Below are 16,868 nucleotides of genomic sequence, written 5' to 3'. Positions count from 1 at the left end.
CCTAGAGACCTGATGTAAGTATCATTTGGGGCATGGGTGGACAGGTGCCTGACGCTGCCATTGGTGGCTAAATCATGACCAGTGGGCTAGTCTGGATGTTACTCTCAAGCATCAGGACTTTACAGGACGGACTAAGTAGATTTAGAGGTATGATTGAACATCTTGATACTTTGTAATACCGTTGGTTGGCTCTATATATAACGTATATGTTAGCCATATATGCTAAATGAAGCTTATTAATAGACCGTTATCTACCTATAGAAATGTAACTTGTATCCTATTGCGTATCCTAAGTGTACCGTGTATCCCCTCTGTATAAATGTTTTGTTCGGTGCCCTCCCTGAGTTCTCGAGAATCGATGTGAATATCGAGTGTCGGCCCTTGATGTGAACACCACTTGAATCTCTTTGTGGTTTGGAGGACACCCACGTCTCGGGACGGTGTGGCCTTCAGAAAGTCGGGGGGGGCTATGTGGTGGTAAGGCATATCATTACACTTAAAGTAAAAAAAAAATGAAGTGTTATGAAAGATCTTTGACAAAGCAGTTTGGGCCTCTGTGTAGACGCAGAGAAATGGGGCTAGGAAGAGGCATATTTGTTAAGAAAGATGTTCGGGGTCTGGAACGCAGATCAGGATTTCAGAAAGCTGCGATCATCCTAAAGTATCCTAATGAGGCGTGGCGCAGTTTCCCACTGATAAGGCCATTCGTCAAAGTTCACTGTCATTCAAAGGGTATCCACCAATGAGGGACCTGCAGGGTTGTACCAGCAGCCTTATCACCCTGCAACTCCCAGCTGGCAGCCCCCCCCCCCACTGGAGCTCAGCAGGTGTGAGCCTGGTCAGTACCTGGAGGGGAGACCTCCTGGGAAAAACTAAGGTTGCTGCTGTGAGAGGTGTTAGTGGAGCCAGCAGGGGGTGCTCTCACCCTGCGGTCCAAGTGGGTCCTAATACCCCAGTATTGTGACGGGGACACTGGACTGTAAACAGGCGCCGTCCTTCGGATGAGATGTAAAACCGAGGTCCTGACTCTCTGTGGTCATTAACAATCCCAGGGTGTCTCTCGAAAAGAGTAGGGGTGTAACCCCGGTGTCCTGGCCAAATATCCCATTGGCCCTTACCAATCATGGCCTCCTAATAACCCCCCTCTCTGAACTGGCTTCATCACTCTGCTCTCCTCCCCACTGAGAGCTGGTGTGTGGGGAACGTTCTGGCGCACTATGGCTGCCGTCGAATCATCATTCCAGGTGGGGGCTGCACATTGGTGGCGGTAGTGGGATTTCCCATGATCTGTGAAGCGCTTTGAGTGGAGTGTCCAGAAAAGTGCTATATAAGTGTAAGCAATTATTAATTATTATTATTATACCTGATTACACCCTAACCAATCATACTTGACCAACCTTGTGTCTGCCAGCAGTGAGGACATAATTCTCTAACATTACGTAACATTTCTAACAGACATAACATTTCTATTAAGTTGCCAGGCTGAGAGAATGAGTCCGTTAAAAAGCAGTATTCTGCCCCCAAAATATTCTTTCTGCAGCAGAAAAAACCTTGTGTTCATGAGCCCACCGTTATTTTTGCCTGATACTGACATCCTGAATATCCAGGTATATTCAGCAAAAAAATATATAGTCAAGGTGACTCCCTCCTCCAGCTAACTACAGGCAGAAGTTTCCTTGGAAATGCTAGGCAAAGCCCTCTCCCTTTCTCTCTGCACTGGGATATGCACAGGCCAGCTCTGTGTTTCCAACAGTAAACTTCATTATTCGCATTATAATTCTCGAAAGTTGAGCTATTGTTCCGAACATGTTTGTTAGTTTCTGGAGGTAAGTGCTGTTTTGCTCGTATCTGAGAATATGCGATTTAACTACGCGAGACTGATATGAAACGCACGAGGTAGATCATAACATACATCTAGTTGATGTATTTCATCTCAAACGCTCTTAATTCTTATTTTGTAAACCCTCGAGTGAATGATCGGCCTTTTCTATCCCAGCACATCATTTGACTTATATATCCTGTTACTTTTGTGGTTATGCATGTTTAACTGTACTCTCAATAAATTATTTAGAAATCGGTGTGGGAGTATGTAAATTATTGTGTGTTTCACTCTGAAGTCTTCAAAGCACTGTTGAAGTGTACCGTTACAAATGAATTGTTATAGTAAATTAAAACCCTCACATTGCTATAGTACAGAACCTGTTTTTCCATTCCAAACTGTGTGAATGTGAGGGACGCAGGTGCTAAACGAACAGCGAATTGTATGAAACTGTATTGTATGAATTGTATACTGAATCTGCAAGCATTCATGATGGTACAAGCGAGATAGAGAAGGTATTTTCAAACAACAAGGCCGCAGATTACCCTGAGGTATGAACGAAAAGCACTTCCACAGCCACAGGACAGGAAGAACGCTGAATACACATGTTTGCCTCAATTCATCTTTATTTGTCATGATACTTACACAGGTGCATGGTAGAGTGAAAAGTGTTTCTCATGAGTCACTCGGGCGCAGTATATAAATAGGACAGAAGATGAGACGGTAGACAGTAACACAATAACAATAACGGCGTAACAACATGTAATCAAAACTGTGCAAAATCCGCCAACAGAGAAACGGGACAAAAACAGTGCAAGGTCATTCTTGGAACAGTGCAAAAATAGTACGGTGATTTATAAATATTCCGACTAATACAGTTTTCCTGAGCTACCGGAAGGACAGTACAATTTCGGCTTACACTCGGTTGGCGTGGGTGTGGTGGTGTAGGAGTACAGTCATTGGGGGTACAGGAAGTGAGAGTATGATGGGAAGGAGTGGGGGCGTCACCAGCTTGGCGGCTCGGAGGGGGAGAAGCTCTTTTGGAGTCTAGTTGTGTGCGACTGGAGCTAATTCCAAGTTTGTTTACCTAATTACCAATTAGGTAATTACCTATTAGGAATGACCTAATTCCAAGTTTGTTTACCTAATTCCCAATTAGGTCATTACCTATTAGGAATGACCTAATTCCACGTTTGTTTCCCTAATTACCAATTAGGTAATTACCTATTAGGAATGACCTAATTCCATGTTTGTTTACCTAATTACCTATTAGGTAATTACCTATTAGGAATGACCTAATTCCATGTTTGTTTACCTAATTACCTATTAGGTAATTACCTATTAGGAATGACCTAATTCCAAGTTTGTTTCCCTAATTACCAATTAGGTAATTACCTATTAGGAATGACCTAATTCCAAGTTTGTTTACCTAATTACAGTGGGACACGAAGCAGAAGTCATAAATGGATTCCGGGTAGGGAGAGGGGTGGCGCAGGAGTTGGCATTGGTTCCGAAATCTTTGTGGCTAAGGATCTGTGTCTGTGGCTGGAAGGGTTTGCTGGTTCAAATCCCGCGGCCGGCAGAGGAATCCTACTCCGTTGGGGCCCCCCCTGAGCGAGGCCCTGAACCCCAGCTGCTCCAGGGGGTGCTGTACAATGGCTGACCCTGTGCTCTGACCCCCAGCTTCTCTCTCTCCCCCTGTCTGTGTGTCTCCTGGAGAGCCAGCTGGGGTCTGCGACAAGACCAATTCCTCGTGCAAGAAATTGTATCGGGCCAATAAAGAAACATTATCACATTGTTGTTCACGCAGCGCTGGGGGCCTGGAGGAGCAACATGACAGACTGGCGTCTTATCCAGGATGTGTCCTGTCTGGCTTTTGTTGCCCCGTGACTCTGTACTGGATAAAGCAGTAAGGAAATGGAGAGAGGGTTTGTTTTGTGGGGACTGTGACACACAAGTCTCATCCATCCATTGAAGCCAACACTCTGTAAACAACATATTGTTTACAGAAGCAGCCATCTCACCCTGCAGCTCCCAACTGGCAGCCCACCCCCACTGGAGCCCAGCAGGTGTGAGCCTGGCCAGTACCTGGAGGGGAGACCTCCTGGGAAAAATTAAGGCTGCTGCTGGGAGAGGTGTTAGTGGGGCCAGCAGGGGGCGCTCTCACCCTGCGGTCTGTGTGGGTCCTGATGCCCCAGTATAGTGACGGGGGACACTGGACTGTAAACAGGTGCCGTCCTGCGGATGAGACATAAAACTGAGGTCCTGACTCTCTGTGGTCTCTGTGGTCACCACACCACATCATTAAAAATCCCAGGGCATTTCTCGAAAAGAGTAGGGGTGTAACCCCGGCATCCTGGCCAAATTTCCCATTGGCCCTTACCCATCATGTCCCCCTAATAACCCCCCTCTCTGAACTGGCTTCATCCCTCTGCTCTCCTCCCCACTGAGAGCTGCTGTGTGGGGAGCGTTCTGGCGCACTATGGCTGCCGTCGCATCATCCAGGTGGGGGCTGCACATTGGTGGCGGTAGTGGGATTCCCCATTCCCTTTAAAGCGCTTTGAGTGGAGTGTCCAGAAAAAGCGCTATATAAGTGTAAGCAATTATTATTATTATTATAAACATTTAATTAGAGCTTTTTTAAAATTTTAGAGTCCAGGAGTGTGTTGTGGAACAGATAATTGTGTAGATCAGGCCTGTTTTCGAAATTTGGGTTTAACTGAGAAAGCACGGCTCAAAATCAGAGGGAAGACCTACCTTACCAAACCTACTGCAAGATCTTTTTGGAGAGGGTTCAGCGCCTGGGAGGGAGCAGGGCTGCATCTTTCCGGTCCTGGTTGATCTCGTTCGCTGTCCGGCGCCCCTGTTGAACGGACAGAGCCCAGTCCGTCCAGTCTCATCCGCACCTGTGAAGCACCGCCGAACAGCGTGACCCCCCTTCATCCCAGCGGACAGGAAGCAGACTGGTGAAGTACAGGAAAAAATCATGTTTTATCGCCTACACGCAGAGGGGCCATAATATTAAACCGGCTGTCGGTCTCTATCACAAAATCCCCTTTTGTTTTAAAAAAAAAAGATATTGTTAGAAACACTACAACAACACAACAACAAGTCTGTATCAGAGCACAGTATACATCACATGGTGTTGTTTTTTTTCCCGCCTGCTTGTGTTGAAGAAAAGTCTTCACTCGGGTGAGGGGTGGTCAAGCAGAGTCCTGTATTCATGCGCATGGGGAGGATATCATCATGCAGATCTGAGAGCAGCCTCTCCTACTGATCTGTGAGTAACCTCTCATACTGATCTGAGTGTAACCTCTCATACTGATCTGAGTGTAACCTCTCATACTGATCTGTGAGTAACCTCTCATACTGATCTGTGAGTAACCTCTCATACTGTACTGATCTGAGAGTAACCTCTCATACTGATCTGAGAGTAACCTCTCATACTGATCTGAGAGCAACCTCTCATACTGATCTGAGTGTAACCTCTCATACTGATCTGAGAGTAACCTCTCATACTGATCTGAGAGCAGCCTCTCATACTGATCTGAGTGTAACCTCTCATACTGATCTGAGTGTAACCTCTCATACTGATCTGAGAGTAACCTCTCATACTGATCTGAGAGCAGCCTCTCATACTGATCTGTGAGTAACCTCTCATACTGATCTGAGAGTAACCTCTCATACTGATCTGAGTGTAACCTCTCATACTGATCTGAGAGTAGCCTCTCATACTGATCTGTGAGTAACCTCTCATACTGATCTGAGAGGAACCTTTCATACTGATCTGAGAACAGCCTCTCATACTGATCTGAGAGTAACCTCTCATACTGATTTGAGAGCAGCCTCTCATACTGATCTGTGAGTAACCTCTCATACTGATCTGAGAGTAACCTCTCATACTGATCTGAGAGTAACCTCTCATACTGATCTGAGTGTAGCCTCTCATACTGATCTGAGAGCAGCCTCTCATACTGATCTGTGAGCAGCCTCTCATACTGATCTGTGAGTAACCTCTCATACTGATCTGAGAGTAACCTCTCATACTGATCTGTGAGTAACCTCTCATACTGATCTGAGTGTAACTTCTCATACTGATCTGAGAGTAACCTCTCATACTGATCTGAGCGCAACCTCTCATACTGATCTGAGAGTAACCTCTCATACTGATCTGAGCGTAACCTCTCATACTGATCTGAGTGTAACCTCTCATACTGATCTGAGAGTAACCTCTCATACTGATCTGTGAGCAACCTCTCCAAAGAGATGGCAAATGCAATGAGTTTTATACAGTAAACACACACAGGAAAGCCCATTCTGAATTTCCATACGAGGAGTTGTTTTTTCTCTCCACAAAAGATGTCTTTGTCATTGACCACGTCCTTCTTAAGAAGTAATTTCATCTGGTCTATAGACAAGAGGAAGTAAGTAAACCGCAGGTGTGAAACGAGCTGGACATTCTGCGGTTGTAGCACTAATAATAATAATAAACTTTATTTTATATAGCGCCTTTAAAGGTGGCTTCTCAAAGCGCTTTACAGGATGACAACAATGATAAATAAGAAGAATACACCAGATAAAACACAATGACAACACACAGAGGAGAGTGTGGATGGTGGTACTAAGAGAAGCAGAGGGGTGAAGAACAGAACCAGTTCAGTAAAGGCTCTTCTGAAGAAGAGGGTTTGGAGTCTGGATTGGCAGGAGTTTAGGGAAGGTGACTCTCTGATATCCTTGGGCAGAGAGTTCCAGAGCTTGGGGGGCACAACAGGAGAAGGCCCTGTCACCCCTAGAGTGTAGACGGGCTTGGGGGTACAGTAAGGAGGGCAGAATTCGAAGAGCGAAGGTTGCGAGGTGGGGAGTAGGGCGATGATAGCTCAGACAGGTACTGAGGTGCCCAGCCACGCAGAGCCCTATAGGTGAGCAGGAGGATTTTAAAGTCCACATGGAATTTGACCGGAAGCCAGTGCAGGGACTCCAGGATAGGAGTAATGTCAACACTTGCACTAGACCTGGTCAGGATTCTGGCTGCTGAATTCTGGGCCTACTGCAGTTTGTTCACAATAGATTTACATACTACCCCCAGCCACTTCATAAGAATGAATCACAAACACGTTTTCTTTCAGTCCTGCCTGACCACACTGAATGGCCATTCATACATTCACCCTCTCATAACTCAGGGCTCTGGTCTTCAGCAGAGGTCTCAATCGCAGAACAAATATCATAGATTTCACAGGTGAGGAGTCTAACTCTATCGGGGCTCTGTTCTGTATTACAGAAGACAGCTAATACATTTTACCAGGTGAGGAGAGCCTGTTACTGTATAGGAACAGGATTATGTATCGTACGCTACATAAAAAAAAACTTCAACTAAGACAATAATGCATTTGGATCATCATATTATTTATTGTCCAGATTATGGCTTATGTAAGAAAAACAGTTTGAACAGATTACTAAAGTACAGTATGGGGTGGCTCTGTGGCTCAGGATTTGTGCCTGTGCCTGGAAGGTTGCCGGTTCAAATCCTGTGGCCGTTGGCTCCCCTGAGCAAGGCCCTGAACCCCAACTGCTCCCAGGGGTGCTGTATAAATGGCTAGCAGGGCGAAATGAATTCTTAAAGGCAAGAGTGAAACTATAAAGATTATCCCGTAGCTGCAGGGCACATATCCCTTTTCAGAAACTGTGATGGAAATGGATTCGCTCGTTATAACAACCCCGACAGGTTTTGCTCAGTCAAGTTTGGTTCAAAACATTTCCAACTCAATCAACTGCAAAGCCAACTTATTACTGCAGAGACAGTGTGACTTTCTGGGCATGCAGTCTTAGCATGTCGCAGTTGTGCAGTTTAATTGACATATCTAGACAGTTTGCACTCTGTCCTTTATCTCAGATGTGACCATGAATTTGATCTGAGCTGCAGCTCTTTCCATTGTTTATTGTGCAGTGGTGATCAGCACAAATGTTCTAAGAGATTAGTTTGTAGATATTTAAATCGGCTTGAAATATCAGGTAACTCCACAACAATGCGATTGTTCTATTTCTCGAGGTGAAATCTTTTTTTTTTTAGATTTGTAGCCTTTTTGCGCCGACTGACAAGACTTAGGGGTGGAAATGATTTGAGCAGAGCTGACAAAAAAAAACTACATTGCGCGGCGAAGATTGTATTCTGTCACTGAAACGTCTTTTTTTTCCCAGGTTTTTTAGAACATTAAATAATACAAGCAAATAAGAACAAATAGAGTGTTTATTTGAATGTATAAAGTGTCGTTTTGATAGGATAAAACACGTCAACAATTAATCCAGCCGCTCCGTAAACCCCGGCTCTTCAGCCGTTTGAAAGCCGCGGCGCAGCTGAGCAGGCGCGATCTGATGACGTATTTCCTGCCGACCTCCTAGGCGACCCGACCGCTTCCTTTGTTTCGGATCGGCTCTGGAGCAAGATGGCGAGCTGTTCGTTAATAATGCAAGGCGAGCTCCACGCCTTCATGGAGGTGCTGCTCAAGGCGATCGTGTACGAAGTGGCGGAGGTTTTCCGCGACGGGATGGCCGACTCCGAGGACGGGCGTCAACACAAACTCCGCGGCGTCTCCCACATCCTGGTGAGACGGGCGGTGGTGAAGATCACCCAGTGTGTGGAGGAGACTTTCGGGAGTGAGATGGCGCAGCTGAAGGAGGAAAACGAGAGGCTGAAGGTGAGATTGCGGTGCTGGGAGAAGGAGCCGGGAGCAGGAGGAGATCGGGGACAGACAGATCGTGATGGACACACCCTTCCCTGTGAAGCCCCTGCAGAAGTAAAGGAAGAAATGGACACGGAACCGGAGCTGTCAGGTCAGTGGGGTGACTTGTCACTCAGTGTGTGTGTGTGTGTGTGTGTGTGTGTGTGTGTGTTTTAAAATCGTGCCTTTAACTTCCTCACTGGTGAGAATCCAGTGGAGGGATGCAGAGTGAAGTGGGAGAGTTTTGTGTGATGTAGCGACAGGAGTCTTTACTGGAAACTGAAGCATCCGTCATAACAGTGACAGGGCTTAAGAGACACGTCGTTTCAGCCTGGAGTATGGTGTCACTGAATCTTTTAACTCTTTAGCTAAACGCTTGTAAATGTCGTTTTAGTGGCGTTGATTGGACTGTACTTGTGTCGTTCCGACGTTTCTGCTGTTTTATATAAAAGAGCACGTCGTTTATTATTCAGATGTAACTTAGCACGTAAACAAAACGAAGTGGAGAAGAACTACAGACACGTTACATTTCTGCCCACTGTTATTTCAGAGTGGATCTCTAGGTGCTCATATAGCAGACCTCTTAATTGAGAAAGTTTACAAATGCCAGTCCTCTGTGATCTACTTGTGGTTGTCTAATAATGACAGTTTTGTCAGTGATTAAAGTGCATATTGATCCGTTGTCATTTTCACATTCTTGTGAATTAAATGTTCAGTGTGTCAGTGTGTCTGTATGAACCCCTCTCTCTCTCAGTGCAGTGTTAATGTACTGGAGTGTCCAGTCAGTCAATGTGTCTGTATGAACCCCTCTCTCTCTCAGTGCAGTGTTAATGTACTGGAGTCCAGTCAGTCAGTGTGTCTGTATGAACCCCTCTCTCTCTCAGTGCAGTGTTAATGTACTGGAGTGACCAGTCAGTGTGTCTGTATGAACCCCTCTCTCTCTCAGTGCAGTGTTAATGTCCTGGACTGTCCAGTCATTGTGTCTGTATGAACCCCTCTCTCTCTCAGTGCAGTGTTCATGTGATGTACTGTCAGTGTGTGAATAGTTTTATTTTAATTATTTGTGAAGATGTTAAAAAATTGAAACGAGACTTGAACGCTACTTATTTGTTCTGTGATGATTTTTGTGTCTGGCAACAACATCTCTGTAGCTGTCACCTGATAACGTTAATAGCACAAGAACTCCCATTGGCCGTTTTTTTATACAGTACCTAAAAGCCATATATCTGTTTGGGAAAGGAATAGGGGAAGAACTCAGACATGCAAGCTGAGCAGGATATTGCTCCAACATATGTCCCCTTTTCCGGTTATTCAGGAAACAAAACAAAATGATTATATTATCTTGACAGGCATGATTTAAAAGTCTGTCCACTCCACACTGGCCTTTTCCCCCACATTTTATCCAGCAGCCAGATCACCCTGCAACTCACCACTAACAGCCCCCCCCTACTGGAGCTCAGCAGGTGTGAGCCTGGTCAGTACCTGGAGGGGGATTATTAAAGGGGCCATGATTGGTAAGGGCACTATACTGGGGCATTGGGACCCACACAGACCGCAGGGTGAGAGCGCCCCCTGCTGGCCCCACTAACACCTCTCCCAGCAGCAACCTTAGTTTTTCCCAGGAGGTCTCCCCATCCAGGTACTGACCAGGCTTGTAGAAAATATACGCGGCCTTCCTTCTCACAATTCATAGACGCGTGGATGCGAGTTTGCGACGACACCTTTCTGTACTTTCACAAAGTTCGAGATTTTGTGCTCAATTTTAAATTTAATAATAATAATTGCTTACACTTATATAGCGCTTTTCTGGACACTCCACTCAAAGCGCTTGACAGGTCAGGGGGAATCCCACTACCGCCACCAGTGTGCAGCCCCCACCACCTGGATGATGCGACGGCAGCCATAGTGCGCCAGAACGCTCCCCACACACCAGCTCTCAGTGGGGAGGAGAGCAGAGGGATGAAGCCAGTTCAGAGAGGGGGGTTATTAGGAGGCCATGATGGGTAAGGGGCCAATGGGAAATTTGGCCAGGACGCCGGGGTTACACCCCTACTCTTTTCGAGAGACGCCCTGGGATTTTTAATGACCACAGAGAGTCAGGACCTCGGTTTTACATCTCATCCGAAGGACGGCGCCTGTTTACAGTCCGGTGTCCCCCGTCACTATACTGGGGCATCAGGACCCACACAGACCGCAGGGTGAGAGCGCCCCCTGCTGGCCCCACTAACACCTCTCCCAGCAGCAACCTTAGTTTTTCCCAGGAGGTCTCCCCTCCAGGTACTGACCAGGCTCACACCTGCTGAGCTCCAGTAGGGGGGGGCTGCCAGTTGTGAGTTGCAGGGTGATCTGGCTGCTGCCCATACCCTCCCCTTTTAAATTTAAAGTGTTTACTCTCCCCAGCGTCACAAACGTGATCTAAAATGTAAGAGACACTTCAAAGTCCCTTACAAAGGCTTTCACAATCGGTACACAATAAGTTTTAAAGTTTCTGGAGGGAGGAAACTCGTTGAGCCCCCGGTGTTCTTTGAGGGGTATCGTGTTTTAGAATCGCAGGATGTGGCGCTGGGGAAATCAGCAATTTTTGGGATGTAAAAGTGGACGTTTTCAGTGTCACTGTGTGCATTTTAATTCCCTGTGGTTTGGAATGCACTCATTCAGTGCTAATCCTTGATCTCACTGGGCTGCACTCCACTGTCTTGTGCTTTTACTACAATCTCACTGGGCTGTACCGCGCTGTCCTGTGTTTTTACCTTGATCTCACTGGGCTGTACTGCGCTGTCCTGTGTTTTTACCTTGATCTCACTGGGCTGTACTGTGCTGTCCTGTGTTTTTACTACAATCTCACTGGGCTGTACTGCACTGTACTGTGTTTTTACTACAATCTCACTGGGCTGTACTGCGCTGTACTGTGTTTTGACCTTGATCTCACTGAGCTGTACTCCACTGTCTTGTGCTTTTACTACAATCTCACTGGGCTGTACTGCACTGTCCTGTGTTTTTACCTTGATCTCACTGGGCTGTACTGCGCTGTACTGTGTTTTGACCTTGATCTCACTGAGCTGTACTCCACTGTCTTGTGCTTTTACTACAATCTCACTGGGCTGTACTGCACTGTCCTGTGTTTTTACCTTGATCTCACTGGGCTGTACTGCGCTGTACTGTGTTTTGACCTTGATCTCACTGGGCTGTACTCCACTGTACGGTGTTTTTACTACAATCTCACTGGGCTGTACTGCACTGTCCTGTGTTTTTACCCTGATCTCACTGGGCTGTACTGCGCTGTCCTGTGTTTTTACCTTGATCTCACTGGGCTGTACCGCGCTGTCCTGTGTTTTTACCTTGATCTCACTGGGCTGTACCGCGCTGTCCTGTGTTTTTACCTTGATCTCACTGGGCTGTACTGCGCTGTATTGTGTTTTGACCTTGATCTCACTGGGCTGTACTCCACTGTCTTGTGCTTTTACTACAATCTCACTGGGCTGTACTGCGCTGTCCTGTGTTTTTACCTTGATCTCACTGGGCTGTACTGCGCTGTCCTGTGTTTTTACTACAATCTCACTGGGCTGTCCTGTGTTTTGACCTTGATCTCACTGGGCTGTACTGCCCTGTCCTGTGTTTTTACCTTGATCTCACTGGGCTGTACTGCGCTGTCCTGTGTTTTGACCTTGATCTCACTGGGCTGTACTGCCCTGTCCTGTGTTTTTACCTTGATCTCACTGGGCTGTACTGCGCTGTCCTGTGTTTTTACCTTGATCTCACTGGGCTGTACCGCGCTGTCCTGTGTTTTTACCTTGATCTCATTGGGCTGTACTGCACTAAAGTGCACTATACCCTAGTTTCTCTGAAGCCACAGATAATATTTCAATTTCAAGTTCAAGTTTATCGTCATTATACTCATACACAGGTCTATGGCATAACGCAATGCTATTTAGCGAGCTCTCAGACATTAAGTAGTACAAAAAAAACAACAACGATACAATTGCATAAGAAAAGAAAGACAAAGACAACAGGCAGTGTGGAAAAACCCAACAACAGGTGATGTGCAAAACAACATCAGATGTGCAAAATCATACATCAGCAGAATTAAATAAAGAAATGAAGATAGAAATGAGGGTCGATTTCAATGTGTGTTTGAGTTTTGATAAAGAGAGAAGGCACTGTGAGGATTCAGATCGCAGGCGAGAGAGGCTGGGAGTTTCACAGTTTGATAGTGTGGGGGTGAAAACTCTCTCTGAGTCTGGTAGCCCGGGCCCGAATGCTCCAGTACCGTTTTCCAGATGGTAGAGGGTCATACAGTCTGTAGCTTGGGTGTGTGGGGGTCTTTGATGATGCTCAGAGCTTTCCTCAAGCCCCGTCTGTCATAAATGCCCCGTATAGATGGGAAGGGCCACCCCAGTGATGGACTGGGCAGTTTTCACCCTCCGCTGTAGGGCTTTGCAGTCAGCAGCACTGCAACTGCAGTATAATTTAGTCGTCCTAATACAATCGCATACAAATACAATCACAAGCTACAAGAGCAAAAAAAAATCCCATCCAGGACATATACAACACCAGGAGTCTGAAAAAAGCCACCAAAATTATGTCTGACCCCACTCACCCCGGTCATAACTTGTTTGTTCCCCTACCATCTGGCAGAAGGTTCCGGTCACTCCAGTCGCACACAGACTGTCAAGTTGGTGACGCCCCCACTCCCTTCCACCTTATTATGATCTCTCCAACATCCTTCTGTACCCACAACCACTGTACTCCTACACCACCACACACACATGTAAGCCAAAATTGTACTGTCCCCTCGATAGCCCAGTAAAATTGTAACAGGCATAATAATATTCAATATTAATTAACCATACTACTTTTAACCACACTATTTTTTTGCACTGTTCCAAGAATTACCTTGCACTGTTTTTGTCCTGTTACATTTTCTCTGTTTGCAGAATTTTGCACAGTTTTCGATTACTTGATTACGTTATTTATGTTATGTTATTACATATTACTATTATTGCTATTGTGTAACTGTCTTATTGTGTAACTGTCTATTGTCTCATCTTCTGTCCTATTTATATACTGCACCTGAGTGACTAATGAGAAACACTTTTCATTATACTATGCACCTGTGTAAGTTTAATGCCAATAAAGTTGAACTGAATAGTCTTAGTTGACCGAAATGTCTGTCCTATTGAGGCATGCGCTTTTTAATTTAGTCTACTGATTTGGTTCAGTTTCGTTAAACAGGAGGAAAAAAATGCCTCAAAGAGATTAGCAACCCAGCCTAAGAACTGTCCATTTAAAACGGCTACAAATCATGAAAAATGTTAAAAATTGAATTATTTCACTCTTAGATGGTCTGTACTGAGTTGGAATAACATTGTTTTCACTCTGCCTACCTTCTCCTGCGATGACATTCATTGTCTTCTAAGTTTTAGCCAAACAGGTGATTCCGTCTTGTCCTCATTTTTTTTTCCAGATCATGCAGAGCTGTTGAACATTCATTTTCATTCAGGATTACATTTGCAGGCTCTTCGGTATCGGCGACAAACATGGGAAAAACAGTTGAAAACGTATTTTTCACCTGCGATCTGAAGCTCACAGTGCCTTCTCTCTTACCAATAACTCAAACACACATTGAGATCGACCCCTACGTCCCATGTCAAGAAGCTCACTCCCCATAATTGTCTATCCTTTTATTTCATTCTGTTGATGTATGTTTTTGCACATCTGATGTTGTTTTGCACACTGCCTGTTGTCTCTGTCTTTCTTTTCTTATACAATTGTATTGTTGTGTTTTTGTACTACTGATCGTCTGAGAGCTCGCTAAATAGCATTGCGTTATCCCACATACCTGAAATGTGAGTATAATGACGATAAACACTGACACACTGACAGGCTGGAGGAAGTGAGTGTCTTCAGTCTGAAGGGATTGTCCCGCACTGACAGGCTGGAGGAACTGAGTCTCTTTAGTTTGAAGGGAGTGTCCCACACTGACAGACTGAAGGAACTGAGTCTCTTTGGTTGGAAGGGAGTGTCCCACACTGACAGGCTGGAGGAACTGAGTCTCTTTAGTCAGAAGGGAGGCTCCCACACTGACAGGCTGAAGGAACTGAGTCTCTTTAGTCTGAAGGGAGTGTCCCACACTGACAGGCAGAAGGAACTGAGTCTCTTTAGTCTGAAGGGAGTGTCCCATACTGACAGGCAGAAGGAACTGAGTCTCTTTAGTCTGAAGGGAGTGTCCCACACTGACAGGCTGAAGGAACTGAGTCTCTTGAGTCAGAAAGGAGTGTCCCACACTGACAGGCTGAAGGAACTGAGTCTCTTTAGTCTGAAATTGACTTTTTTTTTCTCTGAGGTTATTTTGCTGGGGAAAGCCCATTTTAAAGGTCTTTTTTCTCTTGTCCTGTGTTTTTCAGCTACAGCGGCTCCTCTTGACCACCAGTGCAGTGAGGAGGAGTGGGACTACCGTCTGAGACAGTACACAGAGCTCACTGCTGCCGAAGGGAAAGAGACGCTCAGTGAGCAGCAGCGCACAGAGAGCAGACAGCGGGTGGGGGAACTGGACTCTGTGCCCGTGATGAAGACCGAGCCTGAGAGTGAGACACCTGGGCTCTTAGTATCTGATGATTTTACAGTGACGATGAACAATCTGGACACCAAGAATATTGCAGCACACTGTATTGAACTGGGCCGTGTCTCTGTACAAGAGCTGAAAGAAGAACTGGGTGAGTTTAATCTTACAGAGCAGGACATGGAGCCCAAATTGACTGACCCTGCAGATAAAATAATCCATGCATACATAAACTAAAGTCATCCCTGAACTGAAATATCTTAGCTCTCTTCTTTTGTGTGCATGGCATGTATAGTCGTGTGCTTGTGCCTTTGCATGGCTTCTAATCTGGTAGATGTTTAATTGATCTTGATTATCATCACAATTCTTCCTTTGGTCTTCATTGTTTATGATTATTCAGTTATTGCTACGTTAAACGTTCTCTCGGAGAAGGTCTTGACCTTTACACTCAGCCCATGTTAAAGGTCTTGTTCCCTTGTCCTGTGTCTTGCAGGGTCAGAGGTCAGCGCTCTCCCTGACGCTGGGGACAGGGCTCCTCTTGAACAGCAGCCCAGTGAGGAGGAGGAGGAGGAGGAGGAGGAGGGGGGGGGCTCCCGTCTGATGCAGGAGACAGAGCTCGCCGCCGCACACGGGAAAGAGACGCTCAGTGAGCAGCAGGACACAGAGAGCAGACAGAGGGTGGAGGATCTGGACTCTGTGCCCGTGATGAAGACCGAGCCTGAGAGCGAGACACCTGGGCTCTTAGCATCTGATGGCTTGAATCATCTGGACAGTAAGAGTATTACAGAACGAGAATCTTTGTCTCTCAACGGGCTCAAAAAAGAGGAGCTGACTGACGTGGATGTCGGCGTCTCGGCCCAGCACGCCGTGTCCCGGACCCCCCACCCCGCGGGGCAGCAGGCCGACGCCGCTGGTGGGGAGTTCCAGCACCCGGATGATGGGGGTCGGGATGGAGAGGGACCTCCGGCAGACCAGGGGGCCGGGGCGGAACCGGCCCGGCCCCCCGCCCCGCCACGGAGCGCGAGCCGGAAAGACCCCCCCGGACCCCCCCGAAGGACCGGCCCTTCGCCTGCACCGAGTGCGGGAAGGGCTTCCCCCACTCGAGCACCCTGAAGAGGCACGAGCGCATCCACGCCGGGGCGAAGCCCTTCCGCTGCGCCCAGTGCGGGAGGGCCTTCCGCCAGTCCTGCCACCTGAAGACCCACCAGTACACCCACGGCGCGGGGCGGCGGCCCCTCGGCTGCCCGCAGTGCGGCAAGGGCTTCAGCCTGCCGGGCCCCCTGAGGACCCACCTGCGCACCCACACGGGCGAGCGGCCCTTCCGCTGCCCGCAGTGCGGCAGGGGCTTCAACGAGGCGGGCAACCTCAAGAGGCACGAGCGCACCCACGCCGCCCGCCGGCCCTTCGTCTGCCCCCAGTGCGGCAGGGGCTTCATCCAGCGGGGGGACCTGCGGCGGCACGAGCTCTCCCACTCGGGCGAGCGGCCCTTCCGCTGCCCGCAGTGCGGGAAGGGCTACACCCAGCCGGCCGACCTGCGGCGGCACCAGCGGGTCCACGCGGAGGAGCGGCCCCTCGGCTGCGCCCAGTGCGGGCGGCGCTACGGCCACCCGGCCGACCTGCGGCGGCACGAGCTCTCCCACTCGGGGGCTGCCCCCGGTGCGGGAAGGGCTTCAGCCTGCCGGGCTCTCTGAAAGCCCACCAGCTGGTGCGCATGGGGGAGAGACCCGGGCGCACTCGCGCGCGGGGTGGGACGGTGCCCCTGGTGCCGCCCGCG

General features: G+C 47.6%; 1 protein-coding gene across 1 annotated transcript in view; it reads left to right on the top strand.

Annotated features, from left to right (window-relative positions):
- The window catches only part of LOC148638274 (uncharacterized), a 43,007-nt gene that overhangs the window by 7,912 nt on the left and 18,227 nt on the right, over positions 1 to 16,868 (top strand). The window contains exons 3-7 of the mRNA XM_088623375.1: positions 8,216 to 8,647; positions 14,940 to 15,119; positions 15,588 to 15,595; positions 15,701 to 16,007; positions 16,040 to 16,784. Coding sequence (XP_088479501.1) covers positions 8,216 to 8,647; positions 14,940 to 15,119; positions 15,588 to 15,595; positions 15,701 to 16,007; positions 16,040 to 16,784 — 1,672 coding nt within the window. The remainder of the gene's footprint in view (positions 1 to 8,215; positions 8,648 to 14,939; positions 15,120 to 15,587; positions 15,596 to 15,700; positions 16,008 to 16,039; positions 16,785 to 16,868) is intronic.

This window comes from Lepisosteus platostomus (assembly GCF_059453375.1).
Source record: "Lepisosteus platostomus isolate fLepPlt1 chromosome 5 unlocalized genomic scaffold, fLepPlt1.hap1 SUPER_5_unloc_2, whole genome shotgun sequence".
Taxonomy (NCBI): Eukaryota; Metazoa; Chordata; class Actinopteri; order Semionotiformes; family Lepisosteidae; genus Lepisosteus; species Lepisosteus platostomus.
Note: the sequence above shows the minus strand (reverse complement) of the source record. Positions and strands in the feature narration are given on the sequence as shown.